The 16584-nt window shown below is 37.5% G+C and overlaps 1 protein-coding gene and 1 long non-coding RNA gene across 41 annotated transcripts in view; one reads left to right on the top strand and one right to left on the bottom strand.

Annotated features, from left to right (window-relative positions):
• The window catches only part of LOC145507181 (uncharacterized), a 349446-nt gene that overhangs the window by 112507 nt on the left and 220355 nt on the right, over positions 1–16584 (bottom strand). The gene's annotated exons all lie outside the window — the stretch shown is intronic.
• The window catches only part of LOC145507178 (uncharacterized), a 127902-nt gene that overhangs the window by 18714 nt on the left and 92604 nt on the right, over positions 1–16584 (top strand). For 12 of the 40 annotated variants that reach the window (XR_014054637.1, XR_014054668.1, XR_014054633.1 and 9 more), the window contains 2 exons: positions 3762–3918; positions 10966–11021. The exons of 16 other annotated variants lie outside the window; for them this stretch is intronic. Coding sequence is in view for 3 of the 24 variants with exons in the window: in XM_081493153.1 (XP_081349279.1) it covers positions 11013–11021 (9 nt within the window). In the remaining 21 variants the exon portion in view is untranslated. The remainder of the gene's footprint in view (positions 1–3761; positions 3919–10965; positions 11022–16584) is intronic. 12 more of the 40 variants (XR_014054642.1, XR_014054651.1, XR_014054645.1 and 9 more) reach the window with 2 other exon arrangements.

Here is a 16584-nt window from a genome sequence, read left to right as displayed (position 1 = left end):
TAATAGACCTAAACCGTGATTTAAAGTCAAAGAAATAGAATTCAGTTCTGCCATTTTCTGTGACCACCTTGAGTTTATGAAACTGCAACCTATGAGGTATAATATCTTACTGAATTTTAATCTTTAAAATTGAAATGTCTCATTTATTAATTTTTTAAACTAAAGAACAAATCAAGAAAATAGTTCCTTATAAAAGGCCCCAAAAGTGCTAACCCTAACCTAAAAGCAATTGATAAACTGAAAATTCAAAATTAAAATATTCTGCTCATCCAAATACATCATTAAGAAAATAAAAAGTGAAGCCACAGATTGAGAGAAGATATTCTCTCTCTCTCTCTCTCTCTCTCTCTATCTGTCTATCTATCTATCTATCTATCTATCTATCTATATCTGGATAAATAAATCCTACAAGGAGATAGAACTCTTTGTTTCTACTTTACTGTTACAATTCTACCACAGTACTTCTGACACCAGATGTAGGGGTTTCCCACAGCACCAGCTCAGTGCTTGCAATTTAATTCAATTCTGAAACTAACCAGAGTTAGTACACACTCCACAGGTTAAGGGCTCAGTCTCACAAGACTGCCCCCAACTTTAGATGCCAATCACAAGTAGTAGATCCCCAGGTATAACCTGTGTTTTTTTCCAACACCAAACAATTCTCTATTTCTCTTACTTGGTCCCACAAGTTTAACTCAGTTCTGGCATTATCTACCTGGAGATAGTGTAAGATCCCATAGGTTAAGAGCTCAGTCCCACAAGACTGCCCCCACTTCAGATGCCAGTCATAAGTCCAATGTTACATGTGCTGCTGACCAAGTGACTATAGGTTGGAGAGTATCACCACCTTCTCTTTGGGCTTGATCAATTTGCTAGAGTAGCTCATAGAACTACCAGATCACTGTTTTATTATAAAAAGATATAACTCAGTAACAGCCAGATGGAAGAGATGCAGAGGGCAAGACACGTGGAAAGGGTACTGAGCTTCCATGTTCTCGGCTCACTATTCTCCCACAATTGCCACTTGTTCACAAACCCAGAGGGTTTCTGAGTCCCCTCCTTTTGAGTTTCTGTAGATGCTCCGTTGGGCTTCCCTGGTGGCCCAGCGGTAAAGAATCTGCCTGCAATGCAGGAGACCTGGGTTCGATCCCTGGGTCAGGAAGATCCCCTGGAGGAAAGCATGGCAACCCACTACAGTATTCTTGCCTGGAGAATCCCATGGACACAGGAGCATGGTGGATAACAGTCCAGGGACAGAGGAGCCTGGTGGGCTGCCGTCTATGGGGTCGCACAGAGTTGGACACTACTGAAGTGACTAAGCAGCAGCAGCAGAGGCTCCACTAAAGAGGCATGATTAATGAAATTGGCCGTTGGTGATTGATCCAACCACAAGCCCCTCTTCCCTCTCCAGCACTCAGGTGGTAGGACTGAAAGTTCCAATTGCTTGATCATGGTTAGTTTCCCTGACAATTAGCCCCTATCCTTAGAAGATTTCCCAAAGTCATCTCATTAACATAAATTCAGGTATAGTTGAAAGGAGCTTATGAATAACTAGACACTCCTTTCACCTTTATGGCTCTGGAGCTATTTCAGGAATCGATGACAGAAAGCCAAATATAGCAAAAGATGCCCCTACAGGTCTTATAAAGGGAATTGCAAGGTTTTACAAACTATGTGCCAGTAACAGTGGGCAGAGATCAATTAATGTATTTCTTACTATAAAGCCCAGTATCACAGCATCTCCCACAACTTCTGTCTGGCTTGGCTGCAAATCACATGTTCCCATGACCCCCTCCTTGCACTGGATCATCTGTTAGAACAACTACAGGACTCAGGAAACACATGTTTACCAGCTTATTGTACAATAAAGGGTATGTTAAAGGATACACATGAACAGCCAGATGAAGTGATGCATAGAGCATCGCCTGGCAGTGTCCCAAGCACAGGAGCTTCTGTCCCTGTGAAACTGGGGTGAGCCACCTTCACGGCACAGAGATGTGTTCACTTACTCAGAAACTCTCTGAAGCTTATACCATTGGGGTTTTTATGGAGGCTTCATCTTAAAGGAATGATTGATTATTAACTCCATTTCCAGAGCCACTCCAAATCTCCATTTGGATATTTACAGAGGCTCTATATAGGCATGATTGATGATTACATTCAAGAGGAGGGAGTGGAGAGAAGCTGAAAGTTCCAAGATTATGACAGTATTTGGTAACCAGTCCCATCTGGAAGCCACCAAGAGTCACTTGTTAGAACAAAAGATACTCCTATCCCTCAGGAAATTACCAAGTTCTTAGCATCTCTGCATCAGGAACTCTGGTCAAAGACTATTAGAAAAAAATTCTCCTAGCATCCCTATTTACAAGGATTTTAAGAGTTCTGTGTCAAGAACTAGGGGCAGACACCAATATTTATGTGTTTTCTTATTATTTCACACTAGCATTCAAAGATAAGATTATCTAGTTTTTAAAAATGACCTGAATGACACTTCATCAGAGAAGATTTATTGATAGCTGGTATGCATAGGAAAAAGTACTCAGCATAATTAGTTATTAGGGAAATGCATATTAATATTAACAGTGAGACACTTTACACCCATTAGAATGACTAAAACATTAAAAACTAATACCAAGAAACGTTTGCAAGGATGTGGAGCACTGTAATTCTCTAGTAGAATGTAAAATGGTAAAAGGACTTTGGAGACCTGTTTTTCAATTAAGCATGCAACTATTCTATGACATAACCCACTTAACTCCCAGTATTTATCCAAGGGAAATGAATACAAATGCTCACAAAAAGACTTGTACAAGTTTTTGTAGCAGTTTTATTTATATCTGCAGCAAATTGGAAACAGCCCAAATGTCCACCAAAAGTCAAATGGATTTTTAAAAATTGTGATACAGTCATACAATGAAATACTATACTATAAGCAACTAAAAATGAACTACTGATCACACAGCAAGATGGGTGAATATCAGGAACATATTGATCAAAAGAAGTTAGACACAGAGGAATACATATTGCTCTCATTTAAGTGAAACTAAAATCTGGGCAAAATTCATCCATGGTGCCTATGGGGAGTGGCACTTGCCTAGAAATTTGCTCTATAGAACTTTCTCTGAGGTGATATATTGACCGGTTGTTGGCTACATGAATTTATACATTTGTCAAGACCTAATTTTACACTTAAGATTGTGTATTTCACTGTATATAAATGTACTAGAAAAAAACAAAATATAAGCACACATATAACTTGCAGTGAAAACATTTCTGAAGCCAATCCAAGCAAATCTCTTGCTTAATACTATTTACTAGTACCTCTGTAAACCATTGAACATACTACATTATTTTTCAAAATGACATTTTATTTTGTAATATTAGATAAAATCTAAAATCATTTCTTTTCCAAATGGAAAGCCACATGTCTGTGCCTTCATGGTAAATTAAAAGCCTATCTTTAAATGAGTTATAGAAAACAAAGAATACAGATCAGTATCAGACTTCAAATCAAAATCAGGATTGCAGGAGGAGTCTTGCTAAAATCTTGCTATAAGTTAGATGTGTTGTTCATTATTTCAGTTATCTTTACTATAATCCTGGTAAAGAAGTCTAAAGTCCATTTCACAGATAAGTATGTTAAGGTTTAGGAAGGCTGAATAGCTAAAAGATACAAAACTAGTAAGTCTTGGAACCCAGATTTGAGCTTAGTTCTACTGACTCCAAAACTTAAACTCTTTTCATTTTACCCACTGTTCCAGATTTCAGAAAGGAAAGGATGGAAAAAGCAGCACAGTTAAGATTTGCAGGCTGGAATACAGTAGAGTCCTGTGGATTTATCATTCCAGTGAGGCCTAAGCATCTTGACTTCTTGGCTACTGCTTCAGATGTCTCTTCCACTCCCTGACCCAGGCCCAGGTAATCTCTACAGTTCATCTGTGTCCTTTGGGTACTATGTAAGTCACAGACTGAGCAGTAGTTCAGTTACATTTCTACCAATGCAATTCATCAATATTAAAAATAGAGAAGCACCAAAGAGAAGAATGAATGAAAGTTAGTGCAGTACATTCTTCAAAAGCAGGGCAAAGGACTGTGTCCCTATATTGTAAAGAATAGCAGAGGAGAAAAAAAGGACTCAAAGGCAATTGTAAGTATACCAAAACAGGTGTGTTTAGCTATAAGAAAACTATATTCTAGTGAAAATATAGGAAAGAATTATGTTAGTTTCTGGCATTGAAGGAAATAATTGATATTTGTGCAGGTCTTGAAAAGATAGTAAAGAAAATTGTGCCTTATTTTAGTAAAAGTAGAATTATTAAAAATTTTGAATGCTTTTGCATTACTATTACAAAGTAAGGCTTAGTAGGATTTCTGGAAATGCTTCGTTCTCAGAGTGAAGCTTGGTCCTCTCTGTGAAATAATGCTGGATTTTAGTCCTAACTTGTCTGATCACTAGCTTTAGCTTTAGACCTAACTTGTCTGCTCACTTGCCTTAGATATTCTTTTGGAGTTCCAGCAGTTTCATCTACTAAATGAGAAATTTAAATTAGATGCTTAATAATAATAATCACTAACTTTTAAAAATATTCTGTCATAGGCTAGGTACCATGCTAGTTGCTTTGAAGTCAGTTTTCTCATTTATTTGGCACAACAGCCTTATGAGATTCATGTGATAGTCCCTGTCTTATAAATGAGGAAACTAAAAAAAGAGTGTTTAGGTCTGAAATTGAACCTTGACTCCATTTGGCCCAAAGATTTTAACCACTATGTTATCCAACCTGTCTGTGGTCCTTCAGCTTTAATCTGCCATACTATATTCTATTCCTAGTCAGACCAATAAACAGATGTTGAGTTAGCTGTGAATCCTTGAAAACCAGAGGACTTGATTAGTCTCTTAGTTTTCTCTTTATCTCCAATGCCAGCACATTTTAGACTTGACTGAATTCAAGCAAAGAAACAAAACAAATTAATAACCTTCTTAAGGAAAGGGATTATATTTTATTTTTTTTTCACTCTGCTGATCATGTCACCTCTTTCCTCTGTACTTAGCACAGTATTCTGCATGATATATATTCCATAACTTTTGAATCACTATGGGGAGAAAAGGCTCAATAATGATCAGTTCTGCTTGGTAAAAAAAAAAAATTATACTCAAAGCTTTCATGTAAACCCATCTGTTTAACATAGAGGAACTGATAATAATTAAAAGTCTGAGGTTAAGAGTGACCCTTCAGGGAATTCCCTGGGTTCAGTGGTTCAGTGGTTAGGACTCGGGGGTTTCACTGCTATGGGCCCTGGGGTTTGATTCCTGATTGGGGAACTAAGATCCCAGAAGCCACGTGCCGCAGCCAAAAAAAAAAAAATGATGAGTGACCTTTCAGAGCCTGGGGGTCTGCAGCTGGTGCTGATGACAACGATGGATGGAGGAAGAAGAGTTGATGCTGCCTACCAGGGCACCGGCAAGTGGGAATAAGCACTGGTGAACGGGAATAACAATTCGCATATACCTCCTTCAAAGGCCAAGTCTTAGTTTCTCTGCTGGTGAAAACTTCAGAAACTTTCATCTGTGATTTACAAACTCTTCCTGCATTATCCCTCCAACTTTCCACTTGATAAGGTGACATGTTGTTCTTTATTACAGGGGCATTTACCCTGCCCTGAGCTGTGCTCCTAGATAGTGTTTGTTCTTCTTGTTGCCTTTTAAAAAAATCTTTCTCTTCCTTTTTTAAAGTAATTTTATTTCATTTAATCTTGTATGTTTTACTTTTAAATGGGAAATAGGAATAAGGGACAGCTTATTTATGACGGTGTTTGTATATTTGGGGCCGGTAGAAATATTTATTGAATTAAATAAAATCATCCACAATAAAACCATATATGTCATAATTAGCTTACAAATTAAATGTAGGTCTTCTGTTGCAATAGCAATGTTAAAAAAATAAGTATTTTGCCAAATTTTGGCTTTAACTTACAAATCCAATGGTCTTTCTCCTGAATGCTGGGAGAAGCCCTTCTGAGAGTAGTTTTAGTCTTGGGGAGGCCCAAATAATTTGTATTTATACTTTTAGTTAAGAAACACACATAAAATTATTATTTTATCAAGTAAATACACCAGACAAATTTCTAACAATTGTGAAATTCCATTTTAGCTGACATTTTCATTCTAAGTAATACTTCTTGCTTGATAGAGACAAACTAGAACTTATCTTGGTAAACAACTAATGTAAGTTCTGTTTAGCTATCATAATTAAAAATTCTGTGGGCCCAGTTCTTATAAATACCCTCTTTATTAAGTGTGCTTTAGTCAACCAAACTTTGTATGGCACCTGAACGACAACAAAAAAGTATAGCCCCTGAACAAAACTGCACATGTAACAGACTGAGTCTTTTCTGATACCAGAAAAGTTCTGAGGTTGGTTATCAATTATTTTTTAAGTAATATGTAGTAATGAATACAATTGCATTTCTTTGTACAAAAAATTAAATTTTTTTCTAGGAATTTGATTTCCTTATAACTCCTAAAAGTATTACCAGGATTTCCAATGAAATATCTAATTTGTCATCTGTGACATTAAAGTTAATTTCCATAATGCCTGGTGTCTAAACAGCTGTGTCTGCACCTGTTGCCAGGTGGCCCTTCAGAGTGGCTTTCACCTTGGGGAAGACCCAAGTAATTTGGTAGTGGGGAGGCCCCAGTTGAAGGAAGGGAAAAACACTTTTTGGGACATTTCAATTATTTTTTCAACTAATATACTGCAATCAGGCTTTTACTTCCTCAGATCCCTTTCACTTTGTAATCCACTGCAGTCTTACACCCTTCCCTAAATTCCACTGAAACAGATCTTACTGGGGTCACAATGAACTACTAAATGTTAAGTTCTGGGAACAGGTTTCAGCATATGACCCCTACTAGTGCTTGATATGTTTGTTCATCTTCTTGATGATTTTTTCCTTTTTGGCTTCTGTGTTCCCTTTCTTCTACTTTTATGAATGCTTGTTGGTATTTACAGTCCTATATTTTCCCATTGATTGTAGGGTGCTGTCTTCCCTCCTGTGCTGGTTAGTTGTATGTAAACTTGGCTAGGCTACAGTATACCGTTATTTAATCAAACACTAATCTAGATGCTGCTATCAATGTGTTTTATAGATGTAGTTAACATCTGTAATCAGTTTACTTTAAGGAAATAAAGTGGTTGGGCTTCATCTAGTTAGTTAGAAAGCCTTAAGAGCAAAAACTGAGGTTTCCAGCAAAAAAACAACAAAAAAAATTCTGCCTTAAGCTTGTAGCATCTGAGTTTGTAGTCTTCCTGAGTTTCTGAGTTTCCAGCCTGCTGATCTGCCCACCCTAAATATTTCTGACTTGCCTGTCTTTCAGACTTCAGGATGCCAACCCCAACAATCACATGAGCCAGGCCTTGATATAAATCTGTTTAAAATATGGACACACACATATCTTCTATTAGTTCTGTGTTTCTGGAGGACTCTGACTGATTACAGAACACTTTGTCATTTTGTTTGTCATGTTCCATATGATTCATCCTTTTCACTTCCTCAACTATGTCCATAATACGTCTTTGACTCCAGAATATTTATCTCAGGCTCTTATCTGAACTCCTATTTATACTTTCATATAGTAAGCACCTCTACATTGTTGCCTCAGTCCCATCTAAACCAAGGATGTTCAAATAGAATTTTTTTTTCTCTCCATTGCAACTCCTTTCTCTTCTTTTTCCATATCTCAATTTAACGCTACCTCTACACCTAATCATCTTATTTAGGAATCTCAGAATTGTTCTTGATTTCTCTTTCTCTCATCAGTCCCTAAACTTGGATAATTTTCTTCCTCCTTGGCAACCCTTGAATCCACTTCTTTATTATTTCTTCTACTGTCTTAGGTTAGAACTTCTAATCACCTCTTGCATGTGTAGTTTTTCCTAGTTACCATGATTTTTTTTTCACTTGATCTTGTTCACCACTGTTTTTCCCTTCTATATCATTATCCACAGATCCACAAAGGTCATTGTTCCTGTGATAACTATTGCATGATCTTGTAACTACTTGTTTACATGTTTTGTCCTCTCCTAGACCAGGTGTGAATGAATGAGAATGATGTGCACCATTTTCTTTACAAAAAAAGATCTAGTTATTTGCTGCCTATAGCAGAAATTGTATTTTCCTAGAGAATCAAATTAATGAATCAAATTAGAGTATTGAATCCAGTTTTTTTCTTATTACTAATGTTGTAGGGATTACGTTCTTCCCAATACCGGTGTCCTTAACTTGGGATCCACAAGTGGACTTCTAAGGGATTCATAAATTCACTAAAATTTTATAAGAAACTTTTTGCATATTTTTTCCATGGCAAATTACCATAGTTTTCATCAAATTCTCAAAGAGGTCTAAGTTGCCTAAATGCATAAGATTCATGGTGCTGAGTAAAAGTGTGTGAGTTTATGTCCCAGCTCCACCACATACTAGCTGAGGGACTTCAGACAGTTATTTAACCACTCAGGGTCTTTCACATCTTTCTCATCATTAAACTGGGATGCAATAATAGTAATGGTCTTATAAGGTTGTTTTGAATATTAACAAGTTGAATCTGATGCTGGGAAAGATTGAGGGTGGGAAGAGAAGGGGATGACAGAGGATAAGATAGTTGGATGACATCATGGACTCAATGGACATAAGTTTGAGTAAACTCCGGGAGTTGGTGATGGACAGGGAGGCCTGGTGTGCTGCAGTCCATGGGATCGCGAAGAGTCGTACCCAACTGAACAACTGAACTGAACTGAACTGAATGTATGTAAAGTGCTTGGCACATGTAAGTGGCCATGTGGCTCTTACTATGTGTGTGTGTATGGGTGTGTGTGCATGTGCTAAGTCACTTCAGTCATGTCCAACTCTTTACAACCCTATGGACTTTAGCCCGCCAGGCTCCTTTGTCCAGTGGGATTCTCCAGGCAGGAATAATGGGGGGGGGTTTGCCATGCCCTACTTCAGGGGATCTTCCTGACCCAGGGATCAAAACTGAGTCTTCTGTGGCTTCTGCATTGCAGGCAGATTTTTTTTCTTTACCACTGAGCCACCAGCGAAGCCCTGACTCTTAAAAAAAAAAGTGCCTATAAAAATATAAAACAAAATATAGAATTTTAAAGCTATTTTTGTTGAAAATGTAAAATTTAAAGCTCAAAAGTTGGGCAAGAGTTGAAAATTTAGGTTTGGAAGTTACCGACATAGAAGCAACCCACTCCAGTATTCTTGCCTGGAGAATCCCAGGGACAGAGGAGCCTGGTGGGCTGCCGTCTATGGGGTCGCACAGAGTCGGACACGACTGAAGCGACTTAGCAGCAGCAGCAGCAGCAGCACATAGAAGCAGAAGTTGAAATCACAAAGTAGGAGTGGTTCTATGGGAGAAAGAATGAAAACAAGGGCAAAGAATTTTGAAGCAAACTCCTAGTAAAGTAAGCCCATGGTAAGGTGAAAAAAGAGGGAAAAGAGCTCATGAAGATGTTAGTGGAGTGTTCAGATACAATGAAGGAATTTTACTATGAAAGGTACAATTAATCCTTCCTTTAGTTGAGGAAAATGAGGAATAAAGAGACTATCAGATTTTGTGATTAAGCTTCTTACAAACTGGGTGGCTTAACACAATTGAGATTTAGTCTATCATAGTTTTGGAAGCTGAGAAGGCAATGGCAACCCACTGCAGTACTCTTGCCTGGAAAATCCCATGGACAGAGGAGCCTGGTAGGCTGCAGTCCCTGGGGTCACTAAGAGTCGGACACGACTGAGCAACTTCACTTTCACTTTTCACTTTCATGCACTGGAGAAGGAAGTGGCAACCCACTCCAGTGTTCTTGCCTGGAGAATCCCAGGAACGGGGGAGCCTGTTGGGCTGTCGTCTATGGGGTCGCACAGAGTCAGACACGACTGCAGCGACCAAGCAGCAACAGCAGCAGTTTTGGAAGACAGAAGCCTGAAATCAAGGTATCAGCAGGGCCCTGCTACCTCCAAAGTCTCTAGAGACAAATTCTTCATTGCTTCTTCTAGTTTCTGGTGATTACTGGCAGTCCTGCATGTTGCTGGCTTACCACTGCATTGTTCTAATTTCTGACTCCTTTGTCACATAGCTACTTTCCCTCCAAGTGTCCGTGTCTCTATGTTGAAATTTCCCGCTTCTTATTAGAACTTCAGTCTTTGGATTTAAGACCTACTCTAATCTAGTATGTTCTAATCTTAGCTTAATTATATCTGCAAAGACCCACCCTATTTGCAAATAAGGTCACATTCACAGGTTCTGGGTGGGCACAAAATATGGGAGGGAGGGCACACCAAGTACAAAGAGCTCTGATTACTTCAAAGAGCTCTGTTTACTTCAGAGAAATGGCAGAGTAGCAGGCTATACTGCAAGGTACTCAAAACTAGGTTAGTGAGTGCTTAAAGTGGAAATGACTTTTTGCCCCTGAAAATTTCTTACTAAAAGAAAAATAGAATTGTAGTTTGCGGCAAGATCTACATTGAGGAAGAGAGACATGGTGATAAATTATATAGAGATAGAATCAGAAATAGAGATATAGACACAGAAAGAGATGTAGCTATAAAACTTAAGAATAGTTTTTAGCTGTAAGTGGGGGTGACAGAAGGGAAGGTTATCAAGTACAGTGGTGGGAGGTTAGCTGGAAAGGAGACAGGACAACTGTTTCTCTGAGATAAGAGGACAGACTATTTTGCAGTTCCAGTAACAGCTTGTGAAACAAATGATTGCCATTAATCACACAATCAAATAGTATGTACTGTTTTTACACTGTTTTGTCTGTTTTCACATTGTAGATATCAGTAATATATTTCTCAAAAAGATTCCCTTTATTTTTTCAAAGTAAATCCTAGAAGAATAACCTGTAATTAAAATTGAATGTAACCAACATAAACATGTTTGACTTAACTTGTTTTATGGTTTTCTTACAGAGATATGTTTTCAAGTACATCAGGGTTAGAACCTATAATTTCCTACTATGTTAAGAGTAAGTATATTTCAAAGTGATTCTTTTAGTAAAAGTACATACATGGTTGGATCCTAGCCAGTAGCATGATATGTATGTTTATGATGTCATGTGTAGTTCAAAACTTTGATGGTGTTAAAGTGCCATTTCAGATTCTTCCTTTTTGTGGTTAGAGTCAATGTAATATCACTTTTGTGGGAATCTCCCTGATATAGAGGAGAGCTTAAATAAGTAAAGTTTCCTTATAATGAAATATCTTTGTGGATTCTGATTTAGTTTTATTCTTTTATGCAAATTGATCAAAAAATAAACATTTATGGAGACTAAATGTACTAAAATTATACATTTATTTATAAAAATTTCTAGCTTTTATTTTACAGATTTGCTCAACTTTTTTAAGTGATGAAAATTTAATAAAACTATTTCCAATTAGAGACAATATTTTTATACTGTTTTACACTCTTGCTGGGCTTTATTAAATAACAGTAGATTTAAATAAAAGTCTAACAGAATGGAATAAATTTCTTGAGAAATTATTAGCAATAATATATGGTTTACATTTTATAATATTAAGGCTCATAAACATTGACATTTAGAGTAATAAAAGGACCATAGCAGCCCAGTTGCATTTTTTTTTTTTCTTTTGGAAGAGGCATTTTTTCAGAGAAAGAGAAAAAAATGATACAAAAATGTATACAGAACTGCAAAAGAGACTGAATAGCTGAAGCCATCTTGATAGAAAAGAATAAAGTTGGAGGCATCATGCTTCCTGATTCTATACTATATTACAGAGCTATAGTAATCAGAACAGTGTGGTGTTGGCACAAAAGTGGACATATACTCGAAAGGAGAAGAATAGAGTCCATCTCCATGACAGTGGTCTTGGCAATTATTTGTTCGATTTGACATTAAAAACAAAAGCAATAAAAGCAAAAATAAACAAATAGGATGAAATCACTAAAAAGCTTATTCACAGCAAAGGAATCTTATCAAAAAAATGAAAAGACAACCTATTGAATGGGAGAAGATATTTGTAAGTGGTATATCCATAAGAGGTTACTATCCAAAATATACAAAGAACTCATACAACTCAACATCAAACAAACAAACAAACAAAAACTGATTAAAAAATGGCCAGAAGACCTGCATAGACGTTTTTGCAAAGACATACAGATAACTTAACAGACACATGAAAAGATGATCAGCATCACTGCTGCTGCTGCTGCTAAGTCACTTCAGTCCTTTCCGACTCTGTGCGACCCCATAGACGGCAGCCCACCAGGCTCCCCCGTCTCTGGGATTCTCCAGGCAAGAACACCGGAGTGGGTTGCCATTTCCTTCTCCAAGATCAGCATCACTAATCATCAGGCAAATACAAGTTAAATTTATAGCCAGATATCACCTCACACCTGTTAGAATGGCTGCCATCCAAAACACAAGAAATAAGAAGTGTCAAGGACATGGAGAAATGGATACCTTTTTGTGTGGTTGGTAGGAATGTAAATTGGTGCCGTCACTATGGAAAGCAATATGGAAATTCCTCAAAAAAATTTTTTAATGGAACTAGTGTATCATCCAGCAGTTCCATTTCTGTTTTTATCTGAAGAAAAAGAAATTACTAACTTAGAACAATATATGCATCCTTACGGTGGATCGGCGGTAAAGAATCTGCTTGCCAAAGCAGGACACCTGAGTTCGATCCCTGGGTCAGGAAGATCCCCTGGAGAAGAAAATGGCAACCCACTCCATTGTTCTTGCTTGGGAAATCCCATGGTGGCCAACAGTCCATGGAGTCATAAGGAGTCAGACACAATTTAGCAACTAAACAACAACAATGTTCATTGCAGCATTATTTATAATAGCCCAGACCTGGAAATGACCTAAGTGTCCACTGAAAGATGAATAGATAAAGAAAATGTGGCATATATACATCCTGGAATATTATTCATCTATAAAAAAGAAATCCTGCCATTTGTAACAACATACATAGATCTTGAGGGCATTGTGCTAAGTGAAATAAATCAGATGAAGAAAGACAAATAATGTATGATCTCATTTATATGTGGAATCTATTTTCAGAAGAAAAAAGAACTAATTGGAAGAAAAAAAGAACTACCAGAGAACAGATTGGTAGTATTAGTGGTTGCCAGAGATGGGGAGTAGGAAGTGGGTGCAATGTTTAAAGGCGGTCAAAAAGTACAAACATCCAGTAAAAGATAAATAAGCTCTAGGGATAGTGTGTACAGCACGATGAGTGTATTTAACAATATTTTATGTTTGAAACTTGTTAAGAGAGCCTGGCAGGCAACAATCCATGTGGTCACAAAGAGTCAGACACGACTGAGTGACTAAGCATAGCACAGGCACACCCTGGTTTGGTGCTTCCCCATTCAAAAAAAAAAAACACCAAAACTCTAAGAGTAAATATTTAAAGTTATCACAGAAAAAATTATAGTATGATGATTGATGTTCACTAAACTTATTGTGGTAATCATTTCACAATATATACTTTTATCAAATCATTAGGTTATATGTTCTATGTCAATTAGATCTCAATTAAAATAAAACAAAGTAAGAGACGAAGAACTATTTCTTTACTGTGGCCATTTGGGTCTCATGTACATCAGCCTAATTAGCTTTCAGAGCAGTGTTTTTTGGGGGACACTTTCCTCAAGTGAAAATCTTAAAATTTCAAGCACTAGATGTTGGGCCCAAACCCTTCATTTTTCAGGGATGAGCTGAGAGTTATGAGACCCTTCAAGCTGTATGTCACTGTGTCAGGGGTGCAGTTTGTGCAAGGGTGTTTCTCAGTCTCTCACCCATTTTTATGTGAGTATTTTCTCATTTGCCCAGTATGTAGGAGTCATTCGGTAGATTTCTGAATTCAGTAGATTTCTATCAGTGGCTGTAGATTTGGTGTGTCCATTGGAGGAGGTGAGTCCAAGAGTCTCCTATGTCACCCTATTGGACTGAAACCACACTTATTGCATTCTTAAAAATCACCATTTTATTTCCTCTTTGATTTCTTCAGTGATCCAATGGTTGTTGAGTAGCATATTGTTTAGCCGCCATATATTTGTGTTTTGGGAATTTTTTTCTTGTAGTTTATTTCTAATCACATAGCACTGTGATTAGAGAAGATACTTGATATAATTTCGATTTTCTTAAATTTACCAAGGCTCACCTTGTGGCCCAGCATGTGGTCAATCCTGGAGAATGTTCTGTGTACACTTAAGAAGAATATGTAGTCTGCTGCTTTTGGGTGGAATGCTGTATAAATATCAACTAAGTCCAACTTGTCTAAAATGTCATTTAAGGCCTGTGTTTCTTTATTAATTTTCTGTCTAGATGATCTGCCCACTGGTGAAAGTGGGATATTAAAGTCTCCCACCATTATTGTGTTAACTGTCAATTTCTCCCTTTATGTTTGTTAGTATCTGCATTACATATTGAGATACTCCTATGTTGAGAAAATGATCATTTTAAAGATGAGGAAATAGACATTCAGATGTTAGATAATCTAAGAATACCCACATAGTAGGTGACGATACTGGACTTTGAACCCAGATGGTCTGCTGTGAGTCAGCGCACTTACTCTGCTCCCAGTTTCTGGAAAGGGCCATTTTGAGACTCATAAACCATCTTACTCTTTTTAAAACAACCCAGTGAGCAGAAAAGTTGTCATTTGCAAATTCCAATGAGACTGAGAAGAGAGAGAGAAAAAGAAGCTCTTTGATCTATGCTTAGGCTGGCACCATTTCAGGCATTTGCTCTAAATATGAGTTAAGGGAAGTCACTCTTAAATTTTCTAACCAAAATGAGCAGCTTATGCTGTCAGCTGCTTTCACAGACACTAGAGGAATCTTTTGTGCTGTCATCTCTTTGACTGGGTATATGTTCATCTAAATGATGATCTGTTTTATGCCTGTGACTTGTTTGTATATGGTATCATGTAGATTCTACTAACTTAGTTTTTCAGAAAACTAATCTTGACCTAATTATACTTAAATGCAATCCTTTTCAGATTACTAAATGATTATATAAATGAGGAAATTGGTACCTTTTAGCAAAGTTAGTGATGTAGATCATCAGACAATAATAAGCTGTTGTCTGTGGACACTTGCTCTCCTGATGCAAGTCTTGTAATGACTATGGCATAAGTCAGAGACAAAAGAGGAGCATCTTGAGTAAATGGCAAGTAGTCCATTTCTGTTGGATTGTCGAGTTTCTATATATCAGTAGTTCTTCTTCCAACTCCTGAGTTTATAGGTCTCGGGTGATGCCTGTGAAATTTCATTTCTAAAGAGTTTCTGGAGGCTGCTGCTGCTGGTCCAAGTACCATATTTTGAGAATGACTGTGACAGACAATGGGCTTCCTTGGTGGCTCAGACAGCAAAGAATCCACCTGCAGTGTATGAGACCTGGGTTCAATCCCTGGGTGTGAAGATCCCCTGGAGAAGGGAATGGCTACCCGCTCCAGTATTCTTGCCCAGAGAATTGCATGGACAGAGGAGCCTGGTGGGCTACAGTCCTTGGAGTTGCAAAGAGACGGACATGACTGAGCAACTAACACACACACACACACACACAACAGGAAATACGGAAATAGTGGAAGTAAAGACTTTATGCACTAGATCCAGATTGTGAAGGAGTTTCAGTACCAAAATAAGCATGTGCACTCTGTCCTTCACATAGTGGAAGGCCGTGGGAAAGTTCAAAGACATGGAGTCACAGGTAAAGCATATTTTAAGAAGGATGATAGTACTTAAAAATCTATATTTGACTGCTATTAGATAACTCCATATGACTGTACAAACTACCTGTCTGTGCATATTCAAAACTAGGCTCTTTCCCCCTGATTTTCCTCTCCTTTTATGTTCATTTCTATGTTAATGGCTCCACTGTATTTCCACTTGGCCAAAGCAGCAACCTGGGTATCATCTTTGACTTCTTTTACCCCTGAAATTCACAGCACTTTGTTATCAAGCCCTGCTATTTAAAAAATATCTTTTAAATCTGATTCTTCCTAATTCCTTCTGCCTATATCATCTTGCTTGGACCATTGTAGAAAGTGCCCGACTTATCTCACATTTTTTAGTCTTTTTCCAGTTCTAATTTCTTTCTATATTCTTCAGCTGTTCTTTTTTAAAATACATATTTGATCATGTCACTTTTTTTTTTTTTTATGGTTTCCTATTACTTATAGAACAAGGTTTGAACTTTTCATCAGAACATACAAATTCTTAAGCTCTGGCTCGTTCCACCTATCTATCTTCATCTTCTGCCACAGTGACCTAAAAATAATACACTCCAGTCACACCATATCCACTATTTACATTTCTTTGAGTATCATACCAGGCTTTTAATGTACTTGTATATCTACGTCATTCTCTTTGCCTGAGAATTACTTGTTATTTAAGATGCACCTTAAACATCACAACCTCTCTGAAGCCTTACATGTTCTCCTCTTCTAGAAAGGGTTCGTTACATCTTCTGTGTTTATCTTATTAAACTTTACATACCTACAGTGTTCTTGGGCTTCCCCGATTGCTCAGCAGTAGAGAATCTGCCTGCAATGTGGGAG

Source organism: Giraffa tippelskirchi, chromosome 5 (genome assembly GCF_054371585.1).
Source record: "Giraffa tippelskirchi isolate mGirTip1 chromosome 5, T2T-mGirTip1v1.2.pri, whole genome shotgun sequence".
Taxonomy (NCBI): Eukaryota; Metazoa; Chordata; class Mammalia; order Artiodactyla; family Giraffidae; genus Giraffa; species Giraffa tippelskirchi.
This window is presented reverse-complemented; position numbering and strand designations above follow the sequence as displayed.